The sequence below is a fragment of the Dendrobates tinctorius genome, unplaced genomic scaffold (genome assembly GCF_039654945.1).
Source record: "Dendrobates tinctorius isolate UK_male_01 unplaced genomic scaffold, ASM3965494v1 ptg000054l, whole genome shotgun sequence".
In the NCBI taxonomy this organism is placed as follows: domain Eukaryota; kingdom Metazoa; phylum Chordata; class Amphibia; order Anura; family Dendrobatidae; genus Dendrobates; species Dendrobates tinctorius.
This window is the reverse complement of record NW_027361722.1, coordinates 4,096,710-4,114,487: the sequence shown is the minus strand read 5'-3', so window position 1 is coordinate 4,114,487 and position 17,778 is coordinate 4,096,710. Positions and strand designations below refer to the sequence as shown.

The 17,778-nt window shown below is 47.9% G+C and overlaps 2 protein-coding genes across 3 annotated transcripts in view; one reads left to right on the top strand and one right to left on the bottom strand.

Annotated features, from left to right (window-relative positions):
- Positions 1 to 17,778, bottom strand: part of COX17 (cytochrome c oxidase copper chaperone COX17) — a 329,935-nt gene that overhangs the window by 81,876 nt on the left and 230,281 nt on the right. The gene's annotated exons all lie outside the window — the stretch shown is intronic.
- CFAP44 (cilia and flagella associated protein 44) overlaps positions 1 to 17,778 on the top strand; it is a 108,380-nt gene that overhangs the window by 76,480 nt on the left and 14,122 nt on the right. For both annotated transcript variants that reach the window (XM_073577027.1, XM_073577026.1), the window contains exon 34: positions 8,318 to 8,452. In XM_073577027.1, the coding sequence (XP_073433128.1) occupies positions 8,318 to 8,452 (135 nt within the window). The remainder of the gene's footprint in view (positions 1 to 8,317; positions 8,453 to 17,778) is intronic.

Here is a 17,778-nt window from a genome sequence, read left to right as displayed (position 1 = left end):
AAACTTAGCTTTAGGAGAGCAGGAATCAGACTGGTGTCCAAGAGTCCACAGTGAAATCACCCGCAGGGCAGAAAGGGCGTAGGCTGCCTTAACTCCAGTCAGTGACACCACTCAGCCAATCGTCTTCATTAGTCCCAGGTGCCTGATAATCAGGCTCACTACCTTCCTTCACTAGAATAGGGAGTTCACCAGGCCTCAGTGACGGAGGGGAAAATGAACTCACAACAGCGGGCACAATTCAGTCAGGGGGTAACGTCCTCCTGGAATCACCAAACCCAGACTCAGATGGAGACGTGTGATCCATCACTGCACAGAACATGTCTCCTCCAGAGTCCAGTGGTGGCGGCTTTACACCACTCCATCCGACGCTCGGCATTGTGCTTGGTGATGTACGGCTGCATGCAGCTGCTCGGTCATGAAGGTCCCGGCGGGGGCGCAGTGTTAGTGCCTATACCAGAGGAGGTCTGGACTCTGCAATTATGGGGTCGGCAGAGCGGTGGAGAGACTTTTCTGCCCTCTGCTCTTCAGAAATGTCATGGATGGACTTGTTACCCCGGAGGCTCCTATTACAGGACCGTGCTGGTGTCAGTGACCAGTGGCCGTTTCTCCATATGTTAGTAAAGGAAGATGGCATGGGGGGACGGAGGTTATATACCAGGAGCGAGGGGACGGAGGGTATATCCCTGAAGCGGGAAGATGGAGGTTATATACCAGGGGCAGTAGGCCGAAGGTTATACACCGGGGAAAATGGGGCCAAAGGTTGTACGCCAGGAGCAAAGAGATGGAGGTTAAGGACATCCTAAATAGGCGCTGAGAGTGGTTTGTACCTTGTAGGAATTAAAGGACAAGAAATAGGAAAAACCCAATGTGGCCAAACAAAGAAATAAGAGGGGCAATTACCAGTAACAAGAAAACATTTACACTACTAAAGCAGGACGGCCCCGCTGAAGATCCAAAAACTATATGGAGAAAATACTTTATCTAAAAAACTAATTAAAGCTGCCAAAAAGGAGACAGAGAAGCACAAAGGAGAGTAACACTAATCCCAAACTGTTCTTCACCTATATCAATAGTAAGAGAATCATAAGTGACAGTGTAGGCCCCTTAGAAAGAATTGTGAGGAAAGTATGGTTGTAGATGACGAGGAAAAAGGTAATATATTAAACACATTCCTCTCCCCGGTATTCACGGTGGAGAATGAAATGCCGAGAGACAGAGAAAACCCGATATAAATGTCACCAATCTAACCCAAGAAGAGGTGCGAAACCGGCTAAATAAGATTAAAATAGATAAATCTCTGGGTTCGGATGGCATACACCCACGAGTACTAAGAGAGCTAAGTAATGTAATAGACAAGCCATTATTTCTTATATTTAGAGACTCTACAGTGACGGGGTCTGTTCCACAGGACTGGCGCATAGCAAATGTGGTACCAATATTCATAAAAGGCTCTAAAAGTGACCCTGGAAATTAGAGGCCAGTAAGTCTAACCTCTATTGTTGGTGAGATATGTGAAGGGTTTCTGAGGGACGTTATTCTGGATGATCTCACTGAGAATAACTGTGTAACTCCATATCAGCATGGGTTTATGAGGAATCGCTCCGGTCACACCAATCTAATCAGTTTTTATGAAGAGGTAAGCTATAGACTGCACCAAGGTGAGTCATTGGATGTGGTATATCTTGATTTTTCCAAAGCGTTTGATACCGTGCCACACAAGAGCTTGGTACACAAAATGAGAATGCCGGGTCTGGGGGAAAATGTGTGTGAATGGGTAAGTAACTGGCTGAGTGATAGAAAGCAGAGGGGGGTTATAAATGGTGTGAGGTAGCGCTGTCATGTAAGTAGGGGGTTCTCGCTTGCAGCGATCAAAAAAACACGTCCGGCACAGGATTTTCAACAAATCATAGTCCAAGAGGTTTATTCATCCTTCATAAACCTCCAGCAGTAACATGCCACAGTCTTATAGCAGACAGCAGGGTATCTTCACACTGGAGCTCTGCTCCCCTATAGCCCTCCTAGTCACACAGGCTGTGCTTCATCCAGCCAACAGGCTATACAGTCTCTCAGTAGCAGTCCCGTCTCCGGGTTACCTTGCATGCGGCTTTACACTGCAAACGTTCCTTCCCTCTCCCTGGGAACGGTCAGGCACACATCGCCATTAGTCACAGTGTCCACACGTGCTGTTAGTGAGGAGATCCTTCTCCTCACGGGACCTTCCAAACTGGACCAATCAGGTCCCAGCATTCACCCTCATGTGACCAGGCCTCAGGTACCTTATATGGTCCATAACCACACCCACAGGTGATCACATGACTATGACCTCACCCAAGGTCCTATTGCACACAGCAACACACAGACTTCCCTGACACATTGTAACGGAACGTACTACTCAGCAGTACCTCTGCTGATCATTATGATCTTTCAGTATCCTACACCTATTAGGGTAATGGATATGCTTATACGGCTGTCCTGGGACACCCACACAGCGCCCCCTAGCGGACACAGCGGTCACTGCACCACATAACTCCTCCCTATGTTCAAACCTGTGGGGTTGAACACACAGCATATCCCCCAGCTCTCGAGACTGGGCATTCACTACACCTTTCCCACCAGGTCGAGAGAACCGTCTCCATTTGTCATACGGCCTCATCTCTACGTTAGGCCTCCCCCGCTCCCAGCGGTCATAATACCGGTCATTGTCTTTGACCCTCCAGTCACGGTTTGTCTGCGTCATCAGACACTCTCTAGTCTCCACCTGTCTGCAGTACGCTTCGTCACCTGATCTTTCTCTCACTGACCGTCTCTCTCGGTTGGTGCGGTCATAAGTCTTAGTAGAGCCTGCTGTCTGGTCTGAGTGTGACTCAGTCAGCGTCTCACAGGAACTATGGTCTTTCAACGTCATCCTGCCAGTCGAACTACCACTTGCTGACACTCTTCTGCCACCTGCCATGTCACTTCTTGGAGGAACCGTTCGGGTCCTTACATCTTGGGTTGGAGGTGGCCGCCACTTGGTATTCTGTATTTCTTTATTAATTCGCCGACGGTCCAGCCTCAACTGCTCAATTTCTTGCAGGTACTCCACGAGCATCCGAAAGTCTCTCAGGCTTTCCACGGAGCCAACCACCATGATGGAAATCCTATCCACTTCCCTGGATACCTGGTCTTCATCATCAGGAGGGATCCTCACCCTCACCACACCGGAGATATTCACAAGGTCTTGCATTACCTTCCCGGACCTTCCAATGATTCTCCCAATCAGAGCTTTGGGTACCGGAACCACGTCTTTCCTCAAACCCAACCGATCCATAGCCTCTCTTGCTATCTCTAGGCGTCGAGCAGCCTTCATATTACTCTGCCTAACCAATTGTTTGACACGTAGACACTGCAAATGCATCTCTTTCAGGACAGCTACTCGGTTTGATGTATCTTCCCTGGCTGATACTATCACCAACTGCCGAGTCTCAGGTGCCCAGTGCACCTCACACGCTTTGACCGCCTCTTTGAAAGCCTCATGTACACCTTCCTCCGCACAGGCTTCTTGCATGTCTTCGGGTACCTCGATCACAGATTTGAAGGTCGTGGTCTTGCTCTCTTCCTGGACAGAAGACTCTGGCTTTACCACGGACACTTCCCTCACTACAGTTGACCCGACAGGGTGACTGTCTTCTTCGGCTCTTTGCTCACCAACTTCAGGAGATTTTATCTCCTCGTGAGCCTTTGCCAAGATAGGTACCGGCAGTTCCGTCTTGTTATCAATCGGACCCAGCCGTTGCACATCTCCGTCCAAGCTCTTCTCCAGCAGAAGACCTTCTACTACTCCTCTGAGTTCCTCCATCTCTTCCTTAAGGCTCTTGTTCACACTTTGCCAGGTGGACAGGTGACCTCTGAGCTCCAAGACTTCTTTCTCGAGCCCCTCCACCTTGTGCTCGGCCAATTGTTTCAAGATTCTTTCTTGTTTGACATGTTCTTCCACTGTCTCTTTTATTAGTTGTATCTCCTGATCTTGTTCTCTTTTGGCCAGCACGTGTCGCACCACTATTTCTTTAATTATATCGTCAAAGGGTACCACTGAGTCAGTCCTATCAGTCGAGTGAACCCCCCAGTTACCCTCTGACTGTGTTTCTATTCCCGTTATCTTCTCGATCAGGTTACCACCAGTCCTGTCACGAGTTTCAGTCAGCACAGCATTAGATTCTGTCCTAGTGGTGGCTACTGGCAATAACACGTCACAGTCACACCACACCGTACGGTGAACCCCCAAGACACTCTCTATCCGTGTGTCAGCTCCTCTCTTTTTGTTTACCACAACATTTTCATTCACACTGTGGTACGCTTCAGGTGACGTCAGGTCAGTAAATTCGTCTGACGCAATTCTTTCTCCAGTCGCCCTTACGTCTAGGCTGTCCACGTTAGGAGGCGTCAGCGTCTCAGTGTCTGCTAGCCCTACAGTAGAAACGTCTCCATCCTCCTGCCCCACATCTTTAAATATGACAAAGTCCCGGCGCCTCTCAAAGGTATGCACTAAGTTTGGTGGCATACTACCACCTTAGCACTCCCCCTTTGTCATCTCAGTCAGGACTCTGTCCACTTTATAGTTCACAATGACCCCGTGGAGGCAGCGAACTCTGACGTTTTTCTCGGTCAGAGATAAAACGAGCGGAGTTCCTGTCAGAGTCACCTGACTCCTTGAGTCCAGCCTACCAGGGGCTCCTTCCCGATGCAGCATCACGGTACACACCTGTGGCCCATCGTCACTATCTGGAAAGGATATCCCACATTCTGACCAAGTCATACACACACACTGCAGTACTCTAGACATACCCACTGAGCCATCCAGTGCTGTCATTTCTTCAAACTTGGCCCCTTTGTGGACCACCACCCCACTTTGGGTTGCCGCCCCCTCTCGGGACTCCACCCCTTTTTGGGTTACCGTGCCAATTTGGGACTCCACCCCCTTTTGGGTTACCACCCCGATTTGGGTCACCGCCCCCTTTTGGTTCTGCAGAACTTCTTATGCCACAGTTCACACAGTACAGTTTGTCTTTTTTTTTTACGATACCACACAAGTCTGTTGGCACCACCACAGCTCCTGCTGTCACCGATCACCGACACCACCGGCTGCTGTTCACACACACAGCGGCTGGAGTCCCTGCAGCTCCTGCTGCGCCATCTTCGTGGACCCGCCGATCCACCGGAAGCCGCTTGTCCCCTTCGTAACCCCGCCGGGTTACCGGAAGCCGCTTGTCACCCTCGAAGATAAAAGAAATCACAACAGCGCGCCCATAGGGCCTTACCAGTGCAGGTATAATGGGTATAAAGAAATAATACAGGGTACTCACCCTTAATAGTTGTGTAAAGCCACAACTACTGTATCCGCTTAGTCTCATGCAATAACGCTGCAGCAGGATGGTGTAGACAGACAGCGTCTGCTACCAATGCTCAAAGAGGAGAACCCAAAAAAGGAAAACACCAGGTCCCTGTGCTGCGAGACCTTCGTGACCCCACTGAGCCACAGCAAGCACCTTCAGGTTTTGCAGAGGAAAGAGAAAAAACACATGCACGAAAAACTCCAAAAAACTCACGTATCCTGTCTGTGCGCTATTCAGGACGTACCGTCTCCGCCTGAGACCGTCCAACACACAGGGCACACCGGGTGCTATTCAGGGAGCAGACCCTCCTCCCAGGGTCTCCCAACACACCGGCCTCACCAGGTCCAAGGTCATATCACATGTTCCAGGGATCCGATTCCTCTCCCAGAACCTCCCAACACTGACCCTCCAGGACCTTGCTCACTAATCCAGGTCAGTACAACAACGAACACCTGTCGTTACCTGTGTCGGCCACACAGGTCCTCGGGTACCTCTTATCCGCAGAGGCGCCCTAGCAATCATCAGTCTCTTTCACTGAGCTGCTGTCAGAATACGGCTTCCACAACAGTCAGCCCTCCTGGTTCAGTGATGCCAGCACTGCAACGTGCTGTTGGAACCGCAGCCCTTAGCAACAAAGTTTTTTTTTGGCAGTCCTTTTCCGTTGCCCCCAACAACAAGGCTACTATATTGCCCGCATTCTCCACCATTTGTGAGGTAGCGCTGTCATGTAAGTAGGGGGTTCTCGCTTGCAGCGATCAAAACACGTCCGGCACAGGATTTTCCAACAAATCATAGTCCAAGAGGTTTATTCATCCTTCATAAACCTCCAGCAGTAACATGCAACAGTCTTCTAGCAGACATCAGGGTATCTTCACACTGGAGCTCTGCTCCCCTATAGCCTCCTAGTCACACAGGCTGTGCTTCATCTAGCCAGCAGGCTGTACAGTCTCTCAGTTGTAGTCCCGTCTCCGGGTTACCTTGCATGCGGCTTTACACTGCTAATGTTCCTTCCCTCTCCCTGGGAACGGTCAGGCACACATCGCCATTAGTCACAGCGTCCACACGTGCTGTTAGTGAGGAGATCCTTCTCCACACGGGACCTTCCAAACTAGACCAATCAGGTCCCAGCATTCACCCTCATGTGACCAGACCTCAGGTACCTTATATGGTCCATAACCACACCCACAGGTGATCACATGACTATGACCTCACCCAAGGTCCTATTGCACACAGCAACACACAGGCTTCCCTGACACATTGTAACGGAACGTTCTACTCAGCAGTACCTCTGCTGATCATTATGATCTTTCAGTATCCTACACCTATCAGGGTAATGGAAATGCTTATACGGCTGTCCTGGGACACCCACACAGTGCCCCCTAGCGGACACAGCGGTCACTGCACCACAATGGGATATTCTCTAACTGGGTCACTGTGACCTGTGGGGACGGCAGGGGTCGGTGTTGGGATCTCTTCTCTTCAACATATGTATTAACCATCTGGTAGAAGGTTTGCACAGTAAAATATCGATATTTGCAGATGATACAAAACTGTGTAAAGCAGTCAGTACAAGAGAAGATAGTATTCTGCTGCAAATGGATCTGGATAAGTTGGAAACCTGGGCCGAAAGGTGGCAGATGCGGTTTACCAATGATAAATGTAAGGTTATACACATGGGAAGAAGGAATCAATATCACCATTACACACTGAACAGTAAACCACTGGGTAAATCTGACATGGAGAAGGACTTGGGGATCCTAGTTAATGATAAACTTACCTGGAGCAGCCAGTGCCAGGCAGCGGCTGCCAAGGCAAAGAGGATAATGGGGTGCATTAAAAGAGGTCTGGATACACATAATGAGAGCATTATACTGCCTCTGTACAAATCTCTGGTTACACCGCACATGGAGTACTGTGTACAGTTTTGGGCACCGGTGCTCAGGAAGGATATAATGGAACTAGAGCGGGTACAAAGGAGGGCAACAAAATTAATAAAGGGGATGAGGGAATACAATACCCAGAGAGATTAGCAAAATTAGGATTATTTAGTCTAGAAAAAAAGATGACTGAGGGGCGATCTAATAACCATGTATAAGTATATAAGGGGACAATACAGATATCTCTCCGAGGATCTGTTTATACCAAGGAAGGTTACGGTCACAAGGGGTCATTCTCTGCGTCTGGAGGGGAGAAGGTTTTTCCACCAACAGAGAAGAGGATTCTTTACAGTTAGGGCAGTGAGAATCTGGAATTCCCTGCCTGAGGAGGTGGTGATGGTGAACTCTGTCGAGGGGTTCAAGAGAAGCCTGGATGTCTTCCTGGAGCGTAACAATATTGTATCTTACAGTTATTAGGATCTTTAGAAGGACGTAGATCTGGGGATTTATTCTGACAGAATATAGGCTGCACTGGAAGGACAAATGGCTTTTTTCAGCCTTGCTATCTATGTTACTGTGTTATGTTACCATGGGCGGGGGGCCGGAGGCTATATACCGGGGGCTTGGGGCTGGAGGTTATACGCAGAGGGAATTGGGGCCGGAGGTTATACACCGAGGGAATTGGGGCCAGAGGTTATATGCTGGGGGAAATTTGGCTGAAAATTATACACCGGGGGGGCGAGGGGCTGGATGTTAAAGATCAAGAAGCGATGGCACCAGATCTGCACCTAGGGGCCAAATGTTATATATCGGGGGGTGATGAGGCTGAACAATAAAATAGAATTCAGTGAGTAAGATCGGTGTTTTCTGTCCATATAATGTATGTGAGTATTGACGAGGATGATGGATGATGAGACTTGGAAGCATCAGAATCTCTCGGTAGTGCAGCCTCAGGCTTTGAGTCAAGGAAACAGATCTCTCATCTGGATGGGGGTGCCCACTTCTCTGTGATGTCGACGTTCTTTTCTCACTATATTCTTCACCATATTCTTCTCCTGTCTTCAAAAGATAAAGGTGATGGAAACAAAGAGGAGCCTGATGGAAATCACACGGGAGCAGACAAAGAAGATGGAGAAGCTGAACGATCTGCTGACCGAACAGAAGACCATAGAGGCCAAGCTGGATGCTCAGCAAACTGCTGTGGTGGGTCTGGGAGGAGAAACAAAGGTCCACATTGTGTGTATGTGTGTACATATATATACAGGCATTGGCAAAAGTGTTGGCACCTTTGAAATTGTTCCAGAAAATGAAGTATTTCTCCCAGAAACTTATTTCAATTCCACACATTTATTTCCTTGGTGTGTATTGGAACAACACATAAAACAGAGGGAAAAAAAGGCAAATTGGACATAATTTCACATGAAACAACAAAAATGGGCCAAATAACTTTATTGACACCTTTCCAAAATTTTTGGGTAAACGATTTTTGTTTCAAGTATGTGATGCTCGTTCACACTCACCTGTGGTAAGTAACAGGTGTGGGCAATATGAAAATCACATCTGAAACCAGATAAAAAGGGGAGAAGGTAACTCAATCTTTTCATTATGTGTCTGTGTGAGCCACACTAAGCATGGAGAACAGAAAGAGGAGAAGAGAACTGTCTGAGGTCTTGAGCACCAAAATCTTTGAACAATATCAACAATCTCCAGGTAACAAGTCCATCTCCAGAGATCTTGATATTCCTTTTTCCACAGTTCACAACATAATCAAAAAGTTTACAACCCATGGCACTGTAGCTAATCTCCCTGAAAGTGGTCGGCCGAGAAAAAATGATGAAAGGTTGCAACGCAGGATAGTCCAGATGATGGATATGCAGCCCCAATCAAGTTCCACAGAAATTCCAACTGTCCTGCAGGCTCGGGGTGCATCAATGTCAGCAGCAACTATCTGTCTACATGTGAATGAAATGAAACGCTATGGCAGGAGACCCAGGAGGACCCCACTGCTGACACAGAGACATAAAAAAGCTAGACTAAATTTTGCCAAAATGTATGTTAGTAAGTCAGAATCCTTCTGAAAAAACGTCTTGTGGACAGATGAGACCAAGATACCAAGACAGAGCTTTTTGGTGAAGCACATCACTCTACTGTTTACAGTAAACAGAATGAGGCTACAAAGAAAAGAACACAGTACCTACAGTCAAATATAGTGGAGGTTCTCAGATATTTTGGGTTGTTTTGCTGCCTCTGGCACTGGGGGCCTTGACTGTATGCAAGGCATCATGAAATGTGAAGATTACCAAAAGATTTTGGGTGGCAATATAATGCCTAGTGTCAGAGCTGGGTTTGTGCCCTAGGTCATGGGTCTTCCAGCAGAACAATTACCTCAAACATACTTCTAGTTGACCCCAGAAATTGATGTAAACAAGGTGCTGTAGAGCTCTGAAGTGGCAGCAGTGAGTCCAGATCTAAATCCCATTGATCACCTGTGGACAGATCTTACAATTGCTGTTGGGAGAAGACGCCTTCATATATTTGTAAAAATAGTTGTCCAAAATTCCAGCTGAGAGGTGTAAGAAGCTTGTGGATGGTTATAGGAAGCGATTTATTGCAGTTATTTATTCCAAAGGGCGTGACCAAATATTCGGTTGAGGGTGCCAACAATTTTGTCTGGCCCATTTTGAGGGTTTTGTGTGAAATTATGTCCAATTTGGATTTTTTCATTTTGTTACAATACACAAAGGAAATGAATGTGCAATAATTTTTTGGGAGAAATACTGGAGCAATTTCAAGGGTGCCAACGCTTTCGGCCATGACTGTGTGCGTGTGTGTATGTGTACTGTATGTATATACACATAAGCACACACAATATTTGCAGTCGCTGTATGCAATCTTATTCTTATTATCTTGTGCAGTGACTGTGCAGTCTTACGCTACTGTGTAGATGCTGTGTGCAGTCTTATTCTTCTGTGCAGTCTTATTCTTCTGTGCAGTCTTATTCTTCTGTGCAGTCTTATTCTTCTGTGCAGTCTTATTCTTCTGTGCAGTCTTATTCTTCTGTGCAGTCTTATTCTTCTGTGCAGATGCTGTGTTGCTGTGTGCAGTCTTAGGCCGGGGTCACACTGGCGAGGAATACGGCAGAGTGAGAGGCGCTAAAAGCACGCATTAGACACGGACCAATGATTCTCTATGGGGTCCCTCGCACCAGGCGTATATTTCTCCTCAGTATCCTACGCTCCGTGCCAATCACAGCAGGCTGCGATTGTCAGCGTACTACGCCCGTAGTACGCCAATGCAAGTCTATGGGTGCGCAAAAAATACGGATTACACACGGACCACACAGGTGACCTGCGAGAAATACGCACCCGGTGTCTTTTAGCAAAGCCGGCAATTCAGTGCGCGATACAGTAAACTCACACTGACAGGTTTAATAAAGAAGCGAAAGAATAGATATAGACACATAGAATAAATAAATATATATATATGCATTCTATGTGTCTATATCTATTCTTTGGTTTCTGTTAGAAACCCTGTCATAGGGCTCCATTATATGTCCATTTTGCAAGCCTGCGAGAAAATCTCACCATACGGATTACATACGGATGCTGACATGCGCAAAATACGCGACCTCACCTTGATTACGGATGACATACGGAGCACTGTTTAGGGGTCTGTCATCCGTATTACGCATGTAAAATACAGAGCGTATTTTGCGCAGGTTAGTGTGACTCCAGCCTTATTCTCCTGTGCAGGTGCTGTGTGCAGTCTTACGCTGGAGTCACACTAACCTGCGCAAAATACGCTCTGTATTTTACATGCGTAATACGGATGACAGACCCCTAAACAGTGCTCCGTATGTCATCCGTAATCAAGGTGAGGTCGCGTATTTTGCGCATGTCAGCATCCGTATGTAATCCGTATGGCGAGATTTTCTCGCAGGCTTGCAAAATGGACATATAATGGAGCCCTATGACAGGGTTTCTAACAGAAACCAAAGAATAGATATAGACACATAGAATGCATATATATATATTTATTTATTCTATGTGTCTATATCTATTCTTTCGCTTCTTTATTAAACCTGTCAGTGTGAGTTTACTGTATCGTGCACTGAATTGCCGGCTTTGCTAAAAGACACCGGGTGCGTATTGCTCGCAGGTCACATGTGTGTGGTCCGTGTGTAATCCGTATTTTTTGCGCACCCATAGACTTGCATTGGCGTATTACGGGCGTAGTACGCTGACAATCGCAGCATGCTGCGAGTGGCACGGAGTGTAGGATACTGAGGAGAAATATACGGCTGGTGCGAGGGACCCCATAGAGAATCATTTGTCCGTGTCTAATGCGTGGTTTTAGCGCCTCTCACTCTCCCGTGTTCCTCGCCAGTGTGACTCCGGCCTTATTCTTCTGTGCAGGCGCTGTGTGCAGTCTTATTCTTCTCTGCAGGCGCTGTGTGCAGTCTTATTCTCCTGTGCAGTCTTATTCTTCTCTGCAGGTGTTGTGTGCAGTCTTATTCTTCTGTGCAGTCTTATTCTCCTGTGCAGATGCTGTGTGCAGCCTTATTCTCCTGTGCAGGCGCTGTGTGCAGTCTTATTCTCCTGTGCAGGTGTTCTGTGCAGTCTTATTCTCCTGTGCAGATGCTGTGTGCAGTCTTATTCTCCTGTGCAGGCACTGTGTGCAGTCTTATTCTCCTGTGCAGGCGCTGTGTGCAGTCTTATTCTCCTGTGCAGGTGCGGTGTGCAGTCTTATTCTCCTATGCAGGCGCTGTGTGCAGTCTTATTCTCCTGTGCAGGCGCTGTGTGCAGTCTTATTCTCCTGTGCAGATGCTGTGTGCAGTCTTATTCTCCTGTGCAGGCGCTGTGTGCAGTCTTATTCTCCTGTGCAGGCACTGTGTGCAGTCTTATTCTCCTGTGCAGGCGCTGTGTGCAGTCTTATTCTCCTGTGCAGGCGCTGTGTGCAGTCTTATTCTTCTGTGCAGGCGCTGTGTGCAGTCTTATTCTCCTGTGCAGGCACTGTGTGCAGTCTTATTCTCCTGTGCAGGCGCTGTGTGCAGTCTTAGGCCGGGGTCACACTGGCGAGGAATACGGGAGAGTGAGAGGCGCTAAAAGCACGCATTACACACGGACCAATGATTCTCTATGGGGTCCCTCGCACCAGCCGTATATTTCTCCTCAGTATCCTACACTCCGTGCCACTCGCAGCATGCTGCGATTGTCAGCGTACTACGCCCGTAATACGCCAATGCAAGTCTATGGGTGCGCAAAAAATACGGATTACACACGGAGCACACGTGTGACTTGCGAGAAATACGCACCCGGTGTCTTTTAGCAAAGCCGGCAATTCAGTGCGTGATACAGTAAACTCACACTGACAGGTTTAATAAAGAAATGAAACAATAGATACAAACACATAGAATACATATATATATGCATTCTATGTGTCTATATCTATTCTTTCATTTCTTTATTAAAACTGTCATAGGGCTCCATTATATGTCCATTTTGCAAGCCTGCGAGAAAATCTCACCATACGGATGCCATACGGATTACATACGGATGCTGACATGCGCAAAATAAGCGACCACACCTTGATTATGGATGAAATACGGAGCACTGTTTAGGGGTCTGTCATCCGTATTACGCATGTAAAATACTGACCGTATTTTGCGCAGGTTAGTGTGACTCCAGCCTTATTCTTCTGTGCAGGCACTGTGTGCAGTCTTATTCTCCTGTGCAGGTGCTGTGTGCAGTCTTATTCTTCTCTGCAGGCGCTGTGTGCAGTCTTATTCTTCTCTGCAGGCGCTGTGTGCAGTCTTATTCTCCTGTGCAGACGCTGTGTGCAGTCTTATTCTTCTGTGCAGTCTTATTCTTCTGTGCAGATGCTGTGTGCAGTCTTATTCTCCTGTGCAGGCGCTGTGTGCAGTCTTATTCTCCTGTGCAGGCGCTGTGTGCGGTCTTATTCTCTTGTGCAGGCGCTGTGTGCAGTCTTATTCTTCTCTGCAGGCGCTGTGTGCAGTCTTATTCTTCTCTGCAGGCGCTGTGTGCAGTCTTATTCTTCTCTGCAGGCGCTGTGTGCAGTCTTATTCTCCTGTGCAGGCGCTGTGTGCAGTCTTATTCTCCTGTGCATGTGCTGTGTGCAGTCTTATTCTCCTGTGCAGGCGCTGTGTGCAGTCTTATTCTCCTGTGCAGGCGCTGTGTGCAGTCTTATTCTTCTCTGCAGGCGCTGTGTGCAGTCTTATTCTTCTCTGCAGGCGCTGTGTGCAGTCTTATTCTCCTGTGCAGATGCTGTGTGAAGTCTTATTCTCCTGTGCAGGCGCTGTGTGCAGTCTTATTCTTATTTGCAGGCGCTGTGTGCAGTCTTATTCTCCTGTGCAGGCGCTGTGTGCAGTCTTATTCTTCTCTGCAGACGCTGTGTGCAGTCTTATTCTTCTGTGCAGGCGCTGTGTGCAGTCTTAGGCCGGGGTCACACTGGCGAGGAATACGGGAGAGTGAGAGGCGCTAAAAGCACGCATTAGACATGGACCAATGATTCTCTATGGGGTCCCTCTCACCAGCCGTATATTTCTCCTCAGTATCCTACACTCCGTGCCACTCGCAGCATGCTGCAATTGTCAGCGTACTACGCCCGTAATACGCCAATGCAAGTCTATGGGTGCGCAAAAAATACGGATTACACACGGACCACACAGGTGACCTGCGAGAAATACGCACCCGGTGTCTTTTAGCAAAGCCGGCAATTCAGTGCGCTATACAGTAAACTCACACTGACAGTTTTAATAAAGAAGCGAAAGAATAGATATAGACACATAGAATACATATATATATATATATATATATATATACACATTCTATGTGTCTATATCAATTCTTTGGTTTCTGTTAGAAACCCTGTCATAGGGATCCATTATATGTCCATTTTGCAAGCCTGGGAGAAAATCTCGCCATACGGATTACATACGGATGCTGACATGTGCAAAATACACGACCACACCTTGATTACGGATGACATACGGAGCACTGTTTAGGGGTCTGTCATCCGTATTACGCATGTAAAATACAGAGCGTATTTTGCGCAGGTTAGTGTGACTCCAGCCTTATTCTCCTGTGCAGGTGCTGTGTGCAGTCTTAGGCTGGAGTCACACTAACCTGCGCAAAATACGCTCTGTATTTTACATGCGTAATACGGATGACAGACCCCTAAACAGTGCTCCGTATGTCATCCGTAATCAAGGTGTGGTCGCGTATTTTGCGCATGTCAGCATCCGTATGTAATCCGTATGGCGAGATTTTCTCGCAGGCTTGCAAAATGGACATATAATGGAGCCCTATGACAGTTTTAATAAAGAAATGAAAGAATAGATATAGACACATAGAATGCATATATATATATATTTATTTATTCTATGTGTCTATATCTATTCTTTTGCTTCTTTATTAAACCTGTCAGTGTGAGTTTACTGTATAGCGCACTGAATTGCCGGCTTTGCTAAAAGACACCGGGTGCGTATTGCTCGCAGGTCACATGTGTGTGGTCCGTGTGTAATCCGTATTTTTTGCGCACCCATAGACTTGCATTGGCGTATTACGGGCGTAGTACGCTGACAATCGCAGCCTGCTGCGAGTGGCACGGAGTGTAGGATACTGAGGAGAAATATACGGCTGGTGCGAGGGACCCCATAGAGAATCATTTGTCCGTGTCTAATGCATGGTTTTAGCGCCTCTCACTCTCCCGTATTCCTCGCCAGTGTGACTCCGGCCTTATTCTTCTGTGCAGGCGCTGTGTGCAGTCTTATTCTTCTCTGCAGGCGCTGTGTGCAGTCTTATTCTCCTGTGCAGTCTTATTCTTCTCTGCAGGTGTTGTGTGCAGTCTTATTCTCCTGTGCAGGCGCTGTGTGCAGTCTTATTCTCCTGTGCAGATGCTGTGTGCAGCCTTATTCTCCTGTGCAGGCGCTGTGTGCAGTCTTATTCTCCTGTGCAGGTGTTCTGTGCAGTCTTATTCTCCTGTGCAGATGCTGTGTGCAGTCTTATTCTTCTGTGCAGGCACTGTGTGCAGTCTTATTCTCCTGTGCAGGCGCTGTGTGCAGTCTTATTCTCCTATGCAGGTGCGGTGTGCAGTCTTATTCTCCTGTGCAGATGCTGTGTGCAGCCTTATTCTCCTGTGCAGGCGCTGTGTGCAGTCTTATTCTCCTGTGCAGGTGTTCTGTGCAGTCTTATTCTCCTGTGCAGTCTTATTCTCCTGTGCAGATGCTGTGTGCAGTCTTATTCTTCTGTGCAGGCACTGTGTGCAGTCTTATTCTTCTGTGCAGGCACTGTGTGCAGTCTTATTCTCCTGTGCAGGCGCTGTGTGCAGTCTTATTCTCCTATGCAGGCGCTGTGTGCAGTCTTATTCTCCTGTGCAGGCGCTGTGTGCAGTCTTATTCTCCTGTGCAGATGCTGTGTGCAGTCTTATTCTCCTGTGCAGGTGCTGTGTGCAGTCTTATTCTCCTGTGCAGGCGCTGTGTGCAGTCTTATTCTCCTGTGCAGGCGCTGTGTGCAGTCTTATTCTCCTGTGCAGGCGCTGTGTGCAGTCTTATTCTTCTGTGCAGGCGCTGTGTGCAGTCTTATTCTTCTGTGCAGGTGCTGTGTGCAGTCTTATTCTTCTCTGCAGGCGCTGTGTGCAGTCTTATTCTCCTGTGCAGTCTTATTCTTCTCTGCAGGTGTTGTGTGCAGTTTTATTCTCCTGTGCAGGCGCTGTGTGCAGTCTTATTCTCCTGTGCAGATGCTGTGTGCAGCCTTATTCTCCTGTGCAGGCGCTGTGTGCAGTCTTATTCTCCTGTGCAGGTGTTCTGTGCAGTCTTTTTCTCCTGTGCAGATGCTGTGTGCAGTCTTATTCTTCTGTGCAGGCACTGTGTGCAGTCTTATTCTCCTGTGCAGGCGCTGTGTGCAGTCTTATTCTCCTGTGCAGGTGCGGTGTGCAGTCTTATTCTCCTATGCAGGCGCTGTGTGCAGTCTTATTCTCCTGTGCAGGTGCGGTGTGCAGTCTTATTCTCCTATGCAGGCGCTGTGTGCAGTCTTATTCTCCTGTGCAGGCGCTGTGTGCAGTCTTATTCTCCTGTGCAGATGCTGTGTGCAGTCTTATTCTCCTGTGCAGGCGCTGTGTGCAGTCTTATTCTCCTGTGCAGGCACTGTGTGCAGTCTTATTCTCCTGTGCAGGCGCTGTGTGCAGTCTTATTCTCCTGTGCAGGCGCTGTGTGCAGTCTTATTCTCCTGTGCAGGCGCTGTGTGCAGTCTTATTCTCCTGTGCAGGCGCTGTGTGCAGTCTTATTCTCCTGTGCAGGCGCTGTGTGCAGTCTTATTCTCCTGTGCAGGCGCTGTGTGCAGTCTTATTCTTCTGTGCAGGCACTGTGTGCAGTCTTATTCTCCTGTGCAGGCACTGTGTGCAGTCTTATTCTTCTGTGCAGGCACTGTGTGCAGTCTTATTCTCCTGTGCAGGCGCTGTGTGCAGTCTTAGGCCGGGGTCACACTGGCGAGGAATACGGGAGAGTGAGAGGCGCTAAAAGCACGCATTACACACGGACAAATGATTCTCTACGGGGTCCCTCGCACCAGCCGTATATTTCTCCTCAGTATCCTACACTCCGTGCCACTCGCAGCATGCTGCGATTGTCAGCGTACTACGCCCGTAATACGCCAATGCAAGTCTATGGGTGCGCAAAAAATACGGATTACACACGGACCACACGTGTGACTTGCGAGAAATACGCACCCGGTGTCTTTTAGCAAAGCCGGCAATTCAGTGCGCTATACAGTAAACTCACACTGACAGGTTTAATAAAGAAATGAAACAATAGATATAAACACATAGAATGCATATATATATATATATATATATATGCATTCTATGTGTCTATATCTATTCTTTCATTTCTTTATTAAAACTGTCATAGGGCTCCATTATATGTCCATTTTGCAAGCCTGCGAGAAAATCTCACCATACGGATGCCATACGGATTACATACGGATGCTGACATGCGCAAAATACACGACCACACCTTGATTACGGATGAAATACGGAGCACTGTTTAGGGGTCTGTCATCCGTATTACGCATGTAAAATACTGACCGTATTTTGCGCAGGTTAGTGTGACTCCAGCCTTATTCTCCTGTGCAGGCACTGTGTGCAGTCTTTTTCTCCTGTGCAGGCGCTGTGTGCAGTCTTATTCTTCTCTGCAGGCGCTGTGTGCAGTCTTATTCTTCTCTGCAGGCGCTGTGTGCAGTCTTATTCTCCTGTGCAGACCCTGTGTGCAGTCTTATTCTTCTGTGCAGTCTTATTCTTCTGTGCAGATGCTGTGTGCAGTCTTATTCTCCTGTGCAGGCGCTGTGTGCAGTTTTAGTCTCCTGTGCAGGCGCTGTGTGCGGTCTTATTCTCCTGTGCAGGCGCTGTGTGCAGTCTTATTCTTCTCTGCAGACGCTGTGTGCAGTCTTATTCTTCTCTGCAGGCGCTGTGTGCAGTCTTATTCTTCTCTGCAGGCGCTGTGTGCAGTCTTATTC